Raw genomic sequence first — 19,068 nt, 5'->3', positions numbered from 1 at the left:
GAATGGTTTTTAGAAAATCAATTTTTCTGTGCACAAGGTTTGAAGGAGAGGAAGAAAGAGAGTTGGAGCAGCCGTATGTTGGTGGTGAGTGTGAGAAAAAAATCTGGTGTTGAGTGTCTATGATAGAAGTATGTTCTCTACTTTATCTAATGGTCAAGATTAACTTTCCCATGGTGGGAAAAAACTCCCCTTTCCCATGCTAAATCCCACCCTAAATGCCACCATCAAACAAAGTGCAACTACTAGTCAGCATACCATTACCAGATTAAATTACCAACAAAGTCTTCCTCCCCTTAATCTTTCCCATTATATTAATTTAAATAAATAATTTATTTTCATTTAATTTTTAAAAATAATTTACTGTCTCAAATAATAGTATTTATATTCAACCATATAAAAAAAAAAAAAAACAAGAACAAGAAGCAAATCTGAAGAAACATAGTATAGTATCATCCATAAACAAAAACCTTTTGTTGGGTTTGAAACTTTGAAGCTTCCGACAAGAGTTGTTGATCTACGCCTTATGGCTTCTCCGGTATTCTCTCTCTCTCTCTCTCTCTCTCTCTCTCTCTCGTCAAACGTTGTTAATACTGAGCTGAATTTGCAATGTCGCAGCGAGCTGTTGAAAACACAGAGAATAGTTTGGAGAAGATCAAGCGTCAGCTAGCTTCTGCTTCTGGTAGAAATCTGTTGCAGGGTCCACTTCTTAAGAGATCCGAGACTGTAATTAACTTTTCCTCTTTTTATTTGATTAACTGATCACTTTGTTGTGTTATGTTTGTTTAATTACTAAGATTGCCCCTTTTCATATTAATCTTCAAGTTTCAATTTTTATTGTGTTAATGGAATTATGATTACTTTGTAATTCAAATGTGCTGTGGGATTATTGTGTAAATAGAATTAGAGTTTTTTTAGTTACACCCCAAAAACATCTAGTTACACCCAAAATTGATTAGTATTTTATCGTTATACCAAAGTTGCCCTTTGTCACACATAAATTAACACTTACGTGATCTGGTTTAACTTATAAATTAGATATAATTTCAACGTGAACTCAATTTACGTTGGTGTAAGTGAATTTAGTTCACGTAGTAAATTTTTCAATTGCAATCTTTTTTTCAATTTCAATAACCTTGAATTCAGGTATGCTATGAATAAGTCTAAATTATTCTATGATATGTTCCTAGATTTCGTACTGATCCATTCTAAGTGCAACCAAGGTGCAGAAGAAAAATAACTTAAGTAACCAATTCACGTGAATTAAGTAACACTTTTCAATTTCTTTTCATGTTTTTAATTGCCCTAAGTTTTGAATGTGTTGCAGTGATTATGTTTCACGTACGCTGCCAAATTTAGGTAAAACCAAGATGAATTGTAAAAGTTTAATTATGTTCAACTGTGAAAATTGAGTTCAATTGTTTTAATTGAATGCAGAAGAAGATGAAGAGGAGGAGTAATTGTTGAAAATTTAAAAAGGATTGAAGGGTATTTTTGTCAAATCTGGGTGTAACTGAAATTTCATGGGGTGTAACTAAAATAAGTCATAGAATTATGATTACCTTGTAATTCAAATGCGTTGTGGGTTTTGTGATCTCTGAAGCACAGACACTTAGTGTACGACACATTGAATTATGTCATGTTTTCAAATTATTATCGGTGTGGACGTGTCAGCGTCCCTGTTTGTGTCGGTGCTTCATAGTTTGTGATCCTTTGAATATCCAATCTTGTTTTGACTTTCTTAGAAAAAAATGCTATGCTGTTTGAATTTTCCCTCGAATGTTACCTAGCTTATGTGAAAAATTTGTTATTTTTTTGGTGACAGCTGAGGAAATGGAACGAACGTTGGGTGATCTTGGACCCAACAACTGGGAAAATGGAATACAAGTAGGTTTATATATAAATAAGCTTCATATATTATTTTTGTGTGAAGGGAAAAGTAGTAACACTTTGGATGCTGATCATCTGTGCTGTTATTTTTCTTTGATTTTTAGGTTAAGAAGAAATGAGCCAACTGTCAAGGGAACAATTCTATTTGACGCAAATAGCACCATTACTGTATCTCCTGTGAATTTCAAGTAAGCATGGTGTTTTTTTTTTAACATAACCCTATTTTACTTGGTGCCTTGGGTTCTAATATGATTCATGAATGTTTACTTTATGAATTTATCGTTTTATACTAATTTGATTTATTTCGGTGAATTACAGTGGGCTACCGAAGTATGATGGATGCTGCATTTGTATCCTTTTTTTGTCATTTTTATATTTTTATAATTTTCGGGTCATACAAATCATATATTGGTAATGTATGTATCAAAAATACTCTTCTTGTCGCATCTTAACTTCCTCATTTAGATATCGGGACACCACAGAAGAAGGATTATTTCCTATGCGCGGAGACTCCTGGTGCAGCTCGAGCATGGGTGTCAACATTGCAGTATGTTTCATAATCCCCGACTTTCCTCGCCTTGTTTTTAATTTCATATTGGTGTGCAATATATTTTGAAATTAAATGGCTCTAACGTTCTTTTGTACAAAACATGAATTTATAAGATATTTTTAGCGGGTGTAGTTACATACTTGAGCCAAAAACTCCGTTAGGTTCCTAAAAGGAAAAAGAGTAGAAAATAAGATGACTGCTTAGTTGTTTGGTAGGAGAGGAAACATATGGAAAGAAAGTTATAACTTTTTTGTTCTCTTGCTTGATTGTACAAAAATACCTTCCAAAAACTAAAATATAACAAAAAGACAGTTCAAATCAGAGAAAGAAAAAGAAATTATTTGCTTGCTGTTTTCCTCCTTCTGAGAGAGATATATTTTGTGAGGGCCACAAAGCATTTTTCCTTCCTCGCTCACTGTTACGGAACGCCAAATGACGGAGGAGTTTTTCGAGTTTTGTACTTTCCTTTTTCCGTCCAATTTTTCAGTTTGTTTTTTTTCGCTCTAAACTGAGCGTAAAAGTAATGTTACTTATGCGTATAGTTCTCCATTACTTTCACTAAATTCTTGCTAAAACTTGTAAGGAACGTTACAATTTCATGCCCTGTTTAAAATTATGGAATGTTCTTTACTGCAGTATCTTCCTTCAATAATTTTCTAAGGGTTATCAACTAAATGTTTTTTATACTCACGTTAATAGGTTTCTTCTTGGAAAGGGAGACCCATAGTTTAGCTTAATCTTCTATGTTCCTCTTATTGTTATTTATTCTATTCTATTATCTTGTGTTCTTGCTTTCCATTAAAATGGATCAATTTGTATGATTACTGCACTGTTTCTGCAATTTTTCTTGTGTAATAGTTTGCAATTATTTCCTTGTCTGATTTATTTTTACTCTCACACCAGTGCCACTCAGTTGGTTCTAAAAGCTCATAAAGAAGCTGTGAATTCCTTAAGTGGGAATGGTTCTACAAAATTAGGAACTGTTGCAACTGTTGTTGCTGCAGCCAACTCAACAGCCTCGGAATGTTCTAAAGAAATTGAAGCGGCAATGCAGATTTCTTTGCGAAATGCTCTTGGAATGATGCCAAATAGGACTACTGATGGTCCTATGGATGATTTAACAATCATGAAGGTACACCCTCATTTTGGTTTGTTCTATCTTTCTTTCTGTTTCAATGCATTCAGCTTTCATGATGGTGATGCAGGGTCGATGATCCTTATATTTTTCCCTTCAGTACCGTGTTTCAATCTTAATCTCCATATTGTAAAATTTTCTCTAAAAGCTTGGCTTTAGTACACCCTTTGTGTTTTTTTTCTTTCTTCCTTATCTTTGTCTGGTTTGGACTTTGCTGGATTCCTTTTGTTGCTTCTTGATGTGTTGAGTCTGTAAGTAGTTATCAGTTGCCATCTCTCTAGTCTTTACTTTCATCATACCTTATACTGTTAGAAGGAACGTTTGTTGAATTAGTTCAATCACTCTTAGTATCCTAGACAAACAATTCAATCGTCTTCATTGACTGGAGGTTTAAGAGAGGCAAGGATAGGTTAATTAATATTTAATTAATAACAATTAATGAAACCTTAATGAATGAAAAGGGGCCGGCATATACAGTCTCAGGTCTACATGGTATCAGCTAGGATCTTCACTCTTAACATCAAATTCACCTTCAATAATAATTGAAGTCTTCAGAAAAACACAATAAATGGGATCATAATAAAATTTGAGATAATTTGTTTTTTTAATTAGAAAAAACTGCAAAAGAAAAAGAAAATTAAGGGCTTTTCTGAGATGTTGAAATGTGTAGCTTCTTAAGAACATAGAAGTTACTTTTTAGAGCTTATCCAAGCTTAGCTTTGATTGGATACCTTTTTGCTAGAAAATTTTCCAAAAAGAAACCTAAAAAAATTGAGTGTGTGATTCTATGAATTTAATTGTCATACTTTTTATGCAATGCATCGAATTGAACAGTGGCTGTGGCAAGGTCCACATTATGGCTGAATCCAGTTTGTTGAATCATAATGAGGATTTTTTGTATGTCATGCACTGAACAAAAGAAATAGGTATTTCCTTATTACTACATTGCTTGTATTTTATAAACGGTTCAATTTTTCCCTTCGGCTTTAGAGTTTGTAGAGGCCCCTTTGTATCGCTGGTTTGTTGGCTCTCTGACCTTCATACACTTCTGGTTTGCGTTCTCTTGTTTCGAGAATAAGGAAGTGAAGGGAAAAAAAAAAGTGTCACTGGGAATTTCCTTTTTTTCTTAGTATATTGTGGGGCTTGAATCTAGTGGCAAAGGTTTCGAAGAAGAAATGCAAATATGATATATAAATAGAGAAAATGAAATTTTTAATTAGACAAGGAATATTTGTATAGGGATGTAGATCGGTATCTTGGGCCTTTATGGTTCTTTATTGCTTTGGATTCAGTCTGAAAATGCTGTTTTACTCAATAGGAAACACTAAGAGTTAAGGATGAGGAGCTACAAAATTTGGCTCGAGACCTTCGGGCACGTGATTCAACTATAACAGAAATAGCGGATAAATTATCTGAGACTGCCGAAGCCGCCGAGGCAGCAGCATCTGCTGCTTATACTATGGATGAGCAACGGAGAATTGTTTGTGCAGAAATTGAGCGTTTGAGAAAAGATTCTGAGAAGCAGCAGGAGGTGTATGCACAGAAGGTATGCTTTAATTTTTGGCGGATAGAAATTTGAGCAACTCTTGAAAAACTGTTTCGGATGAATGACCCTTGGCCAATGTTGTTAAATAGCGGTTATAGTGGTGCTATAGCGCTTTACCGTAGCGGAATTTGAACAAATCGTTATTGTTCTGCGATATGCTATTTAGTACAAAATGCTATCAAATAGAGGTTATAGCGGTGCTATAGCACTGCTGTGTAGCATAATTTGAATGAACCGTTATTTTCCACAATCAACAACAATGTAGCTATTGCTATGTGTATTATTTGCTATGAAATTTCTTGAATGTTCTATAAATTGTTTGTTGTAGCTAAAGGAGTACGAAGAAAAAATTATGGGCTTAAGCAAAGAAAGAGAGCAATTAACCGACCAGAGAGATGCTGCTATTAAGGAGGCAAATATGTGGCGTACTGAACTGGGAAAAGCTAGAGAGCATGACGTGATCTTAGAAGCAACTGTAGTAAGAGCGGAAGAGAAGGTCAGGGTTGCTGAGGCCAATGCTGAAGCTAGGATAAAGGAAGCTGTACAGAGAGAATCAGTGGCAACAAAAGAGAAGCAGGAACTTCTTGCATATGTTAACATGCTAAAAGCACAACTTCAAAGGTCAGCGTCTGGTTTTTTTATCCCTTGCTTGAAGCTTTGTTAATAACGGTTATCAAAATTGTGAATTGGAATATCGATTTTCGGAATCCCGAATCAAATCTTCTTATGAATCATAAGATCCATTAAGTAAAAACAAGCAACATAGCAAACCTATAAACTAATGTATCATCTACTAATCTGAAAATGATTCAAGATTCAAGTCTTAAATCAAATGATAAAAAAAGTGGCTGGCTATACAAAGTTGACAAAAAACGTGGCAGGCTACACCAAAGGATAGATGGTGATTCATCAGAGTGAATTGGACTCGATCGTAGTGTATCAGGATTTATCATAATGAATCAGGATCGACCACAATGAATCAGGATTCAAGATGAGATTAATGTTCAATATAGATACACACTAAAAATTCATATGGATTAGGTTCAATTTTGTATCGAATCGAGATACACATGTATCATAAGATGGAAGTATTATATATAATACTAGAGAATTAAATGGAAACTTCAGATGGTTTGTTTGTCTTTTATGAATTATGAGTTCGTTTTGGTTGAATTTGTATGCCAGCTATGAAATGTGGAGCATCAGAAAAACAAATTTGACATAGCATATTTTTTTTAACTGTTAACAGGCAACACATTGATGCAACTCAAGTTGTTGAGAAGACAGAGTCATGCTCAGATACAAAGCATGTTGATCCCACTGAAGAAAATGTGGATAAAGCATGCCTAAGTGTTTCTAGAGCAAACCCTATCCCTGCAGAGAATGTAGTTCACATGGCAACAGACCAGGTAAACAACATTCAGCCAGTTGGTGACAACGAATGGAGCGATATTCAGGCTACAGAGGCAAGGATAGCCGATGTAAGGGAAGTCGCAGCACCAGAAACTGATGGAAGCAGCTTGGATATTCCAGTGGTTAGCCAGCCAGGTATCAATCATCACCACGAACAAGGATCAAACTCTTTCCATCAGCCCTGATGATAACAACCAAACATGTACAAGATAGCAAAATTTTCAATATTAGAGAATGTAATTATATACCATTTTGTTGATTGAGTGTGTAAACTTAATTGATTTTTCATTTCATCAGTTGCTTATTTAAATTGTGTTATAATGACCTTGAAAGGGAGTACCTTTTTCTGACAAAAATGTAATACAGCTAGAAACTTTTAACAACAGTAAAAATCTCATATGATTTAATACTGATGCATTGCTTAGTTTTCTAGAAAGCCTATATAAGCTTTAATATTTATTTAATGATGACTTACAGTGTCAATTGTCTGCTACTGTATTTAAACAATAAAACGAAACACCCTCAAATTGGTTTCTTTTACGTGTTTTTTTCTTCTTCTTCATAAGAACCATAAATATTATATCTTCACACTCAAACCAACATGATTGCCCAAATTACTCTGGCATGCTTGTTCACCCTCAAATTGTTACCAATAATTACTTTGGTCACCTATTGATACTAAGTTTTGAAGAGAGAACAAGAACTATCTTTCATTACTTTATAAATGCACATAAAAAGAACCAAAATCTTCTGTATATAGATTATGAAAAAATAGATAGGGATATAGTACATGTAAGATTTGTCAAACTTCAATTTTTTTTGGATTTAATTGTTATGTATGGTATGTAAAAATAATTATATCAGTGTGTTATATTGTGTTTTAAAGCCTCTACAAATATCTACGTAGCGAAAAAAATAATTATATCGGTATGTAACGTTACATTGGGTTTTAAAACATCTCTACAAATATCTAGGTAGTGAACCGTGGTCGAATGTACGCATGTGAATATCCTCTAGAATTTGTAATAAGTTCACCAAAGACAGCTCCAAACAACATTATTTCCAAAATTTAATAGGCTGACCATTGACAATCAATCATTTGCTATACTTTTGATGACAGATAAAATTTCTTTAATACCACCACATATAGAAGAATACTGTACATGTGATAATTGATGAAACCAATTTCTTGATCGCTCTAGCTCTAAGAAACACATCCAAGTGACTTTGTGAGTTGATGAACAAACATTTTAGGATAAATTAAAAATACGAGACATAATTTTAAGCATAAATACGAGACTATTTTGTATATTCGCAAATTTTAAGGATAAATTATGTGACCCTTACAATTTTAGGAGGCAAATTTGTGAAATTTTTTCAAGGTTCGTTTCATTGAACACGTGCTTCCAAAATCCAAATCATATTAGGGAGCTTTGGTATTTCAGATGTTTTATAAAAAAAGAATTGAATCTTACTATTTCAACAAACTTGTCTTGACCTTCCGGTAAAAAAAAACAATATTGTCTTGACCTTCTTCAAAAATAAAACAATTTTATCTTGACTCTATTGAAAGAAAAAAAATAATTTTATCTTGACGGTCATTTTTTAATCTTGCTCATTGAAGGTCATGGTTGAATTTTATTATAATGAACCCACAAATTTTCTTTTATTAAAAAACAATTTTATCTTGACGTAGTTTTTTTTTTTAATCATGCACATATAAAGTTATGGTTGTAACATTACCCACTAATTTTCAACAACTTATACGGTGTGAATTTTTTTTTAAGAAGTTAAATTAGCCCACTTAAATTGATACTGAAGAGGATCAAACTTAAGACCTCAAGGAGGAACACACTTAGAGGTCCCAAACCTATACCATCAAGACAACCCAAGTGGGTTTTATACGGAGTGATATTACATTAATATCTTCATTTATAGATGTCTAATGTGTTTTGATAAAAATGTGTCAAAAAAAAAAGTGTTTTAATAAAAAAAATGTTATGCTGAAAACTTTCTAATGTCGGGTGAATTTTATTATAATGAACCCACATATTTTCTTTTATAAAAAAACAATTTTATCTTGACGGTGTTTTTTGTAATCATGCACATATAAAGTCATGGTTGTAGCATTTAATATATAATCAAACCACTAATTTTCAACAACTCATACAATGTGATATTCCAGTAATATCTTCATTTATAGATGTCTAATGCGTTTTAATAAAAAAATGTTAAGTTGAAAACTTTTTGGTGTCTAAAACTTTATGTATATGTACCCACACAATATAGATCTGATTTTTGTTTTTTAGTACTTTTTTGCTCTTTTGTTAAGTAAAAAATAATTATAAATAATGTATTTTTATACGGCATCAAAATATATTGTCAAATTTAAAATGTTCAAATCACACTGATTTACGAATACAATGACCAATTTAGTAGTTTACTCGTCTAAATATTATTGTTGAAAAAGGACGAAATTAAAGCAACAAGCACATAATGCCCCCATATAAATAGACAATAATGCTCTTATGGAGACACACTACCAAGCTCACCGCAATAACAACAATTTTCTTACCATTTTCCTCAAAAAAGACAAAAGAAAACCCCATATCACATGGCCAACGAAACACAAAACCAAACCGGGTTCAAGTTAGTTGGGTTTAAGAATTTCATCCGAACCAACCCAAAAGCAGACCGGTTCAAAGTAAAACGCTTCCACCATGTCGAGTTCTGGTGCACCGACGCAACAAACACCGCACACCGTTTCTCTCATGGACTCGGCATGCCAATCGTCGCCAAATCCGACCTCTCCACCGGAAACCTTACTCACGCTTCCTATCTCCTCCGCTCCGGTGACCTCAATTTCCTCTTCACCGCCGCATATTCCCCTTCCATTTCTCTCTCCTCACCTTCCTCAACCGCCTCCATTCCTACTTTCTCCCCCTCAACTTGCTTCTCCTTCTCCAACTTCCACGGCCTCAACGTCCGCGCCCTCGCTGTCGAAGTTGAAGACGCCGAATTCGCTTACACCGTCAGCGTAAGCTGCGGCGCACTTCCATCATCTCCTCCCGTCGTTCTTGAAAATGGCGTCAAACTCGCCGAAGTTCGTCTCTTTGGCGACGTCGTTCTACGTTACGTCAGTTACAACAACCCGAACCAGAACCTTTTATTCCTCCCTGGTTTCGAAACTCTTTCAGATGAATCATCTAATTCATCACTAGATTTCGGAATCCGGCGACTAGACCACGCCAACGGAAACGTACCGAAGCTTTCATCGGCGTTGAAATACATCAAACAATTCACCGGTTTTCACGACTTTGCGGAGTTCACAGCGGAAGACGTTGAGAGTGGATTGAACGCAGTAGCATTGGCGAACAATGATGAAACGGTGTTGCTTTCGTTGTGCGAACCTGTTCACGGAACAGAGCGCAAGAGTCCGATAGAAACGTATTTGGAGCACAATGAAGGTGCTGGGTTTCAGCATTTGGCTTTGGCGTCTGAAGATATATTCAAAACTTTGAGGGAGATGAGAAAGAGAAGTGGTGTTGGTGGTTTTGAGTTTATGCCTTCTCCTCCGGTGACTTATTATCGTAATTTGAAGAATCGCGTTGGCGATGTTTTGAGTGATGAACAGATTAAGGAGTGTGAGGAGCTTGGGATTTTGGTTGATAGAGATGATCAGGGTACTCTGCTTCAGATTTTTACTAAGCCCGTTGGAGATAGGTATATATATGCTCTATTTGAATCATATTCATATCATACATATAACATACATGTCATTTTATTGCCTTGAATTCATTATTAGTAGCATACTAACTTAAAATATAATCAATGGTTTGACTCAACTGGTTAATAAGTTTCAGTTAAGGTTGAATTGATATGAGCGCACTTGAGTTTGATTGTTATCTAGAACAATAACTAGCTAGACCTTACTTGACCCCGCAGGAACTCCGGAATCCAGATAATTATTATCGCATCTTAGACTATTATAGTAGTTTGTTTTCGTCCTTTGCAGTGCTGCAGCTTAGCTGTTAGATCTAATAGTGCATTGAATCTGATGGTTTTGTAATAGTTGGATTGTGCATGGTGCTGCATAGGATTTTAGTTAGTTGATTTATCTTGCACACAAACCCTCATCCTTTCTCTTATGTTACACCGTTTTTACCAACTCTAGATCACTTGAGCAACGACGGCTCTAGTCTAATACGCATGTAGTTCTCATAAGCAAGTAGTTCAGAGTTTGGACATTGATTTTTTTGCATGTAAAATGCCTATTTGAGAGGAGAAAACCACTATAATGCCCTGAGATTCTTTGAAAACAATAGTCTCTATTGACACTGCAAAATACTAGGGGTGGCAATTGGATCCATCAAATCCATATCCATCCGATCCATCCAATACAAAATCCATCCGATCCATCCGTCAAACATTTTATTTTTAATGGATTGGATTCAATCCATCCATTTAAAAATATGGATGGATCCAATCCATCCAACTTATTTTAATGATCCAATGGATCATTTTTTATTATTTATTTTTTATCCAATTAAAATATAAAAAAACAAACAACTTAAAAAATTAAAAGCTGATTTATTCAAAAAAAATTTAAAAGCTGATAGTTTACTTCTTCCCCCACTGAACCCTAATTTTTGTTCTTCCCCAAACTCCTCTTCGAAGAAATTCAGAATGACACCGGCATTCTCTAGATTTCGAATCACACCATGAATCTGTAGCAATTCTCTTCTGTTCCACCCATTCTTCAGTCGTCACCGATTCTTCACTCGTCAGTCATCACCGATTCGAATTTTCTGATTTTGTAAAGGTGAGATTTTAGTGTTTTTTGAAATGGGTTTCTAAGATTTTTGTTGTTTGTGAGTCTCTAATTTGTTGCAATGTGAGATTGTTGAGTTTTCTGAATTGGGTTTCTAAGATTTTAGTTTGTGAATTTTAACAATTGATTTTTGTAAATGTGAGATCGTTGTGTTTTACTTAGTGTTTGTTTGATTCTTGTTTTGTTTTATGATTTACACTTGATTTATTCAGCTGGGTTATAATGTTTAATCATTCTGATGTTGATTTTGAAGTGAAATTTGGGCATAGAAAGCATAGAAAATGGATAATAATGTATTTGTCTCGTATATCAGCCATTCTGAAGTTCATAGAAAATGGCTCGATGAACTCAAGAGTCAGTAGTGCTGCTGGTGCTCTTAAGCCTAGTAGAAAATCTCGTAGTTAACTTGAGAATTTTGTAGGATCTGTTTGGATAAACAAATTAAAAAGCTATTGTTTAACAATCTCATAGTTAACTTGAGAATTTTTTATGTTAGCTATAAGTTGTTTTCATAAGCTCTTCTCGAAAGCTTATGGAAAATAGCTTATAGATATATCATAAGTGGTTTTCATAAGTTCCCCCAAACCCACTGTCAAGTGCTTATACCAGTAGTTAAGCTCAGAAAAATACCATGTCCTTGTAAAAATGAAGGGTATCTACTTATGCTTGTAGTACTTGAGTAGTTAAGCCTATTTTATGTTTTAAAAGTCTCATTCTTTTTACTTGATTATTTGACATTCTTTCTTACTTGTTTCAAAAGTATCATTCTTGAAATTTATGTATCTGCATGTGTGCTAGCAAACTTAGTTTCCAGATTTTATCCTCTCAGAAAAACACCATGTCCTTGTAGAGAAAATTGGATTCAAAACTTGCTCATGATATAATATGATTTTGTGCATGTATAGGAAATATGTCAAATGGAGGGGATGTCTCTGATGAAGTTGAAAGTTCAGTGCCAAGTTCAAAAAAACCAAAAACTTCAGTAGTTTGGGAGTTTTTTGAGAAGTATCTCGATGAAAATGGACAACCAAGGGCAAGATGCTTAAATTGTGCTACAACCTACGCTGCAAAAAATACTAGTGGTACGTCAAATTTGAAGTCACATTTGTTGAAATGTGTCGAAGGAGGGGATGTTTCCTCTTATCCACCACTAGATCAAGAAAAGTACAGGGAGAAGATAGCTCAGGTGATTGTCAAGAATAGTTATCCTTTTGCATTTGTTGAACATGACGGAATTGAGGATTTGCACTGTTTCTTACACCCTCATGTTAAGGGGATTTCTAGAAACACAGCAAAGTCAGATGTTCTAAAGCTGTATAGAAAAGAAAAGGAAAACTTGAAATGTTATTTACGGTCAATTCCAGGAAAGATTTGTTTAACATCTGACTTGTGGTCATCGATAAATACAGATCAATATATGGTGTTGACTGCACATTTTGTGAATAGGAGGTGGGAGTTAGAGAAAAAAGTGCTGGCCTTCTTTCACTTTCCACCACCTCATACCGGAGTTAATTTGGCCGAGAAGTTACTAAGTCTGTTGAGAGATTGGGGTATCGAGAAAAAGATATTCACCATTACTCTAGATAATGCATCTAACAATGATGCAATGGTGAATATTTTGAAGAGACACCCATCATTTGGACCTTCCCTTATAGTTGATGGGCTATATTTTCATGTACGATGTGGGGCACATGTTTTGAATTTAATCGTGCATGAAGGTATTAAGGCAGTAGGTGCTTCCTTGGATAAGATCAGAGTGTGTGTGAAGTATATAAGAGGCTCAGAGGCACGAAAGATGAAGTTCGCATCATGTTTAGAGCAACTCACACAAGTGACTTCTAAGCAACTCCGTCAAGACATGCCTATTCGGTGGAATTCCAGTTATTTGATGCTTGATAGTGCTATCGGTCTAAGGGAAGCATTTACCCTCCTACAGGATATTGATCCTCACTTTGATAATTTATCGGACGAGGAGTGGATTGAGGCACAAAAAATTGCTGAGTTTTTGAAGCCGTTTTATGATATCACAACTTTGTTCTCGGGTACCACTTATCCAACCGCCAACCTCTATTTTAGTGGTGTGTGGAGAATTCAGATGAAAATCAAGGAAGTTGCATGTGTTTTTCATAGTGAGTTTGAAAATCAAGATCAAGTATGTTGCATGGCCAAAAGAATGAAGGTTAAATTTGATAAATACTGGACCTCTTACAGTGTTATTCTTTCATTTGCTGTCATCTTAGATCCTAGATTTAAGTTACAATTTGTTGAGTACTGCTATGGGAAGTTGTTTGGCAGCGATGGAGAGAAACTTGCAAATGATATCCTTGATAAGCTGAAAGCTTTTTTTCAAGAATATCTCAAGTCCTCTAAGGAGATAAGTGGTTCATCTTCACAAAGCTCTGTTAGAGGTAGCCCACAAATTACATCAAGCGACTTCGCAGATTTTGGTAAATTTCAAAGTAAACTGTGTGGACCGTCAAGAAAAGAGTCTGATTTGCAAAGTTATTTGGATGAACCAAAACTTGACCATAAGAAATATGAAGACTTAGATATCCTTGAATATTGGAAAGCAAATGAAGGGAAATATCCTGAAGTAGCTATGATGGCACGTGATGTTTTGAGCATTCCAATTACCACTGTTGCATCAGAGTCATCGTTCAGTATAGGTGGACGTATACTCGACAAGTATAGAAGTACTCTTTTGCCTGATAATGTTGAAGCATTATTGTGCACTCATGATTGGCTTTGTGGAACTCCAGGTTAGTTTCTCTTTTGCCTGATAAAGTTCGTATCTTTTTTATGCTCTTTTTTCTTTCCATTCTAATTTGCTACTTAGATATTGCTTTACGTACACATGCCTCATCTTTAAAGGGGTCTCATTTAGGCTTAAATTTGATTTGAGACGTAATTTGTTCGAGTTCTGAAATATAGTTTTTGTCAAAATCACATTTGAGACGTAATTACGGTTCAGGTTTTGAAATGGTTGTTATTTGTCAGGGGTGCTAGTTTTCTTATTTTGATGGGTCTGATTGTTGTGGTCTGGTGTGTGTTTGCATAGGTTAATGCAAGGATGTATAGGAGTATTATATTTATTGGTTTCTAATGCTTAAAGAGACAAATATACTAAACAAAGAATTCATAGAATTCCAAATGAGATGCTAGTAATGTGTTGAAATAAGGCTTGATGATCGCCTGCCTGATAACAAACTTCTGACAAACATGTACTTTTTAGTTTAATCATAATTTGTTTATCTTTGGTCAAATGGAAATATAAGGTCTATCTAAGAAACATCATGTCCATTTGGTTATCTGTGCTTCCTCTAGATTGAGACAATTAGTGACAGCTGATTAGAGAGAAAAAAATGTGGTTTATCACTAATTATTTTTAATGTACTAGTTTCAATATTTTTAAAGTAATAGAAAAGTAGCAGCATACTAAGTTTTGCATTAGAAGGTACTTTAACTATATATACTATATAGCATCAAATTCAAATGTGGGCATTCAGTTGGTAATGTGAAAGTGACACACCCTTTCAGTGGGTCTCCACCCTCAAGAGTTAGCTAGCTCTGATAAGTTATCCCAACTGTTTTTATAAAAATTGTCGGGACCTAGAAACAGGGTAGCTTTTGTGTGTGTGGGTTTGCATAGGTTAATGCAAGGATGTCTACTTGGTCATAGTCCATGAATAAGTTATCTGGAATACCCCTTCTTTTTTCTAAATCATGACAGATATTGCTTTAATTGTATTTGAGATAGTTGTAGCAGTGTGTTCACTTTATCTAAATATTCTCCACATAATGTGGTTATCTCTTTTCATTTAACATGGTTTTTTTTTTTTAATTAAGCGTATGTTTAATTGTTTTCTACTTCTGGTTCTCTTTTGCAGCTGGAATAAATCTTGATGGTCGTGAATTTGTTGAGGACCTTTCAGCCTTCTCTTCTATAGATTGAAGATGTTCAATATGAAGATGTCATTACCATAACTTTAAAGATGTTCAGTTTGAAGATGACATTACCATAACTTTGAAGATGTTCAGATTGAAGATGTCATCCATTTTGATGCTTGAAATGTTTGAATTTTATTAGTATTTAGTATTTGAAGATTAAATATTAACTTATGTTGGGGCTTATGTTGTTTTGTCCTTGTATTATTGTTTTGAATTGAATGTCATGTGATCAAGATTTTATGTAGGATTAAGTAGATTTTGACATGAAGTCTTTATGTTAATTGAGTGTCTGAAATCCATACTCTTCTTGCAGTACACTCTATGATAAGTAATTATGTTGGCCTATCATGACAAAGTTATCTTAAATACATGCATTCTTTTGAAGAGTTGTTAAATAAGTTGTTTTACTTAAATAAGATGTTTTGTATACGTTGCTTTTTTTAAAAAGAGATCGTAATAAGTTGTTTTGAATGAAATAAGTTGTTTTGTATAAGTTCGTAATAAGTTGTTTTGCATAAATTAAGTTGTTTTTAAAGAGATTGTAATAAGCCCATTTGCATAAAATAACTTATGTATAAGTTTTTTTATAAAAAAAAAAAAAATTGTAATAAGTTGTTTTGCATAAAATAAGTTGTTTTTAATAAGCTGTTTTTTAGTAAACAATTGATAAAGATAAGTTATTTTTCATAAAAAATATTCATTTTGGTATTTTATTTTATGAAATTAAAAAAAATATATGGATGGATTGGATATCCATCCATTAAAAAACTTAAAATGGATGGATTGGATGGATTTTATTTTTCATGGATTGGATTGGATTGGATTATTTTAAAAAAATTGAGTGGATTGTAAAGGGACCATGGATATTTTTTTATCCATCCATTTACATCCAAATCCATATCCATCCAAACCATCCATTTGCCACCCCTATAAAATACTATACTCCTTATGCAACTCATGGGCCAAAAAAACATTACACATGATTTGTGTTAAGTGATCTACCACGTTTACGGACTATTATGATCAATCTCCTATTTTGGTGTTAACCCTTTGATTTTTTAGGAGAAATACCATTGACAAATCTAGAGTTCGCTCAGGAAATAAGAAAAATTTGATCAAATATTATTCTAACTAGACATCAAACTCAAGAATTGTCCAACTGATTCTTGTGCATGATCAAGCTACTAGCTTTTTATCCAAAAATAAAGTAAATAGCTAACCTTAGCAACTAACCCCTACCTAGCGGCATTTGGACCTTAACGGGATCGGCCTATGGTCAACTCAAAACTGGTTCATAATACAGTAATGATCTTTAATTTTCAAGGGGAATATTGGTTAACATTGTTAGTTTGGACAAAATTTACATGTAGCGATACAGGTAGTTGTTCTTCTCACAAAGAGATATTTTTTTTATATAAAAAAGACATCCTTTTAAAATTATTGATGACGGTCATACTATATTTTTAGTAGAGAACAGTAGGAACAATGCCTATAAGCACTATACCAAAGTTTGTAATTATTGTTTACAATTTGATTAACATATCATTTCCTTACAAAACTAATAAAGTCTTGGAGGTTAGAAGAATGTCGGAATAGGTAGGAGTAGTTTAGTAATCAAATCAGCATATAAGGATTAAAATTGATTGATTTGTTGATAGTGTGTTGTGTGTTTAGTACTTTTGCCTTGTAAACTGGGGGGATGATGACCTTTGTAAAATATGCAGGCCAACCATATTTTTAGAGATAATTCAGCGAGTTGGATGCATGCTCAAGGATGAGGAAGGGAAGGAGTACCAAAAGGGAGGATGTGGGGGCTTTGGGAAAGGCAATTTCTCTGAGCTTTTCAGATCCGTTGAAGAATATGAGAAGACTTTGGAAACTAGAAGAACTGCATAATTCATGTTGTGATCTTTGGTGTTCCTCCTTCTTTTCCAACAAGTCATTGGGTTACTGCAATGCAAATCTCCATTGGTCTTTTCATCCTTTCTTTGACCAAGTGGTGTGTGGGAGGTTGGAGTCCATGGAACAAGGTTGTTCTTATACTGAGCCAACTAGACGTAAATCAATATGTGTAAACAGTTAAATAACAAATGTTTTATGCAGTCTTGGGTTCATGTTAGAAATGTATTTTGGGAGTCTTGTTTTTATTTATTTCTCCTTGTAAGCATAGCATGCAATAATAATTATGGAGTGTATAAAATGGTTGCTGAGTGCTTTACTCACTCAAGCACTTTCAGAGAATTTCTTCTCCCTATTTTTTACACAGCATCTGAGCTCCTGACTTAGGCAAATCTACTTACTTCCGCAAACAACTCTTGAGCAAATCTGACTGAGTACTTTTGCTGTCATAATTTTCAAATCATCTAGACGGAGCACAGCATGCTGTCGAGTTATTTCGTACCGTACAGTTTCCTGCTGTCGTCTGTACAGCTCATTCACTGTTTGTGCACTTTCCAGCCACCATCTGTACACTTTCCGGCTCCTGTCCGGACAATTTCCAATGACGCGTACATTTTGGCATCACCTGTTACTGGTGTAGCGGATGTTTCAAGCTGGTCCAAAACTGTGTGATGAATTTGGCGTTTTGCCATCACCTGTTACTTGTGTAGGTATGGAGATAAAGACTGGAGCAAGCCTTCACCATGCTTGGACGTTGCTCGCACAAAAATAATTCCTAGAGGTTTCCTCCCTCCCCCTCTGTATGCACTAAAGATTAGTACCATACACGAAATCACATATTCTTTAAAGTATAGTGCATATGTTATTTTTTCTTTCATAGGTAACTAGGGGTCATAAGCTTGAAATATACTTTATGAAAATCCTTGCTGTATTGTCATTGATGGTGAGTGGTGTAAGATGTTAGTGTTGTTGTCAATTAATTGGGTTCTACCCTGATAAGATATTTTTATACTCATGAATGACTACTGCCAAGTAGAGAACAGAAAAAATGTTGTTTTATTTAATTTTTGTATAACTATTTTCTTTTTCAGGCATAGACAGCTTCTGTGGCACACTCCCTCTTTTGCATGTGTTACAAATACAATGTGCAAGTTGAGAATGCCTCAGTTCTTCATTTCCTTGCTGAGATTCTCAAGGCATGTGGTCACATCGGTCTGACACACTGCACAGTTCATGTAGTCGGAATCAAGCTATTTTATCTTTTTTGCTTTCTTTTCGGGTGAGTTGCTATTTAATCAAAATTTGCAATTTGGTTGCAATTTACTATGGGGGTGATATCTCACCTCCAGTTCATCACATAAAATGACGATTGTGTATCAAACAGTTAAGATTACATATTTAGCAAGACTCCACATACAAGATGAGAAGGAAATCAAGCGGGAAGAATTGAAAAAAAAAAAGAAAAAAGAAAAAGATTATATGAATATTTAGTAAACATAGACAAATGTTGGTAACTAGCATTTCCACCCGTGCAACGCACGGGCTAGAAAAAATTTATTATGGCTTAAATCAAATACTTATAGCCTCCCATGCTTTTTGAGGAATATGAAATTGTAGACTTAATTAAATAGAAACTTAAATGAAACACATGTAACTCGATGTTTTAAAGGAATATGAAACTTTGGACATTTAATAGAAATTTAAATCAAATACTTTATAACATCCCGTGATGCATAAATTGATAAGTAAGAAGTGGCAAAATATTTAGTTAGTTAACCTTATACAATTTAGCCTCCCGTGATCCTCTTATGTTTTAATATCCTCATATAATTTCCAGAGCATCAATTTAGCTTTATTAA

The 19,068-nt window shown here is 34.4% G+C and overlaps 2 protein-coding genes across 8 annotated transcripts; both read left to right on the top strand.

The window, feature by feature from the left end:
* Positions 1-411: 411 nt before the first annotated feature.
* Positions 412-6,938, top strand: SWAP70 (Pleckstrin homology (PH) domain-containing protein). The gene is made up of 10 exons (XM_085709765.1): positions 412-535; positions 616-723; positions 1,823-1,884; positions 1,992-2,075; positions 2,206-2,237; positions 2,353-2,434; positions 3,341-3,569; positions 4,891-5,118; positions 5,447-5,739; positions 6,368-6,938. Exons 1-10 carry the CDS (start codon positions 524-526, stop codon positions 6,714-6,716), a joined length of 1,479 nt encoding a protein of 492 aa, XP_085565891.1. The 5' UTR covers positions 412-523; the 3' UTR covers positions 6,717-6,938.
* Positions 6,939-9,067: 2,129 nt separating this feature from the next.
* LOC146924817 (4-hydroxyphenylpyruvate dioxygenase-like) lies at positions 9,068-18,813 on the top strand. Of its 7 annotated transcripts, XR_015010267.1 has the most exons (5): positions 9,090-10,254; positions 17,035-17,340; positions 17,768-17,990; positions 18,301-18,488; positions 18,594-18,813. XR_015010267.1 is itself a non-coding variant. In XM_085709761.1 (2 exons), exons 1-2 carry the CDS (start codon positions 9,146-9,148, stop codon positions 17,204-17,206), a joined length of 1,281 nt encoding a protein of 426 aa, XP_085565887.1. In that variant the 5' UTR covers positions 9,068-9,145; the 3' UTR covers positions 17,207-17,551. The 7 variants fall into 7 exon arrangements, 3 of the variants coding, with proteins under 3 accessions (XP_085565887.1, XP_085565888.1, XP_085565889.1); XR_015010268.1 differs by lacking the exon at positions 18,594-18,813 and having other exon boundaries at positions 17,920-17,990; positions 18,301-18,572; XR_015010270.1 differs by lacking the exons at positions 17,035-17,340; positions 17,768-17,990.
* The last annotated feature ends 255 nt before the right edge of the window (positions 18,814-19,068 follow it).

The sequence above is a fragment of the Medicago sativa genome, chromosome 5 (assembly GCF_051527215.1).
Source record: "Medicago sativa cultivar Bolivia chromosome 5, Bolivia_mono, whole genome shotgun sequence".
NCBI lineage: Eukaryota > Viridiplantae > Streptophyta > Magnoliopsida > Fabales > Fabaceae > Medicago > Medicago sativa.
Note: the sequence above shows the minus strand (reverse complement) of the source record. Positions and strands in the feature narration are given on the sequence as shown.

Coding starts and splice junctions, on each gene's coding strand:
- LOC146924817 (XM_085709761.1), top strand. CDS start 9,146: ATGGCCAACGAAACACAAAACCAAACCGGGTTCAAGTTAGTTGGGTTT. Junction 10,255..17,034: donor ACTAAGCCCGTTGGAGATAG/GTATATATATGC, acceptor TAAAATATGCAG/GCCAACCATATTTTTAGAGA.
- SWAP70 (XM_085709765.1), top strand. Junction 2,076..2,205: donor GTATCTCCTGTGAATTTCAA/GTAAGCATGGTG, acceptor GGTGAATTACAG/TGGGCTACCGAAGTATGATG. Junction 2,435..3,340: donor GCATGGGTGTCAACATTGCA/GTATGTTTCATA, acceptor CTCTCACACCAG/TGCCACTCAGTTGGTTCTAA.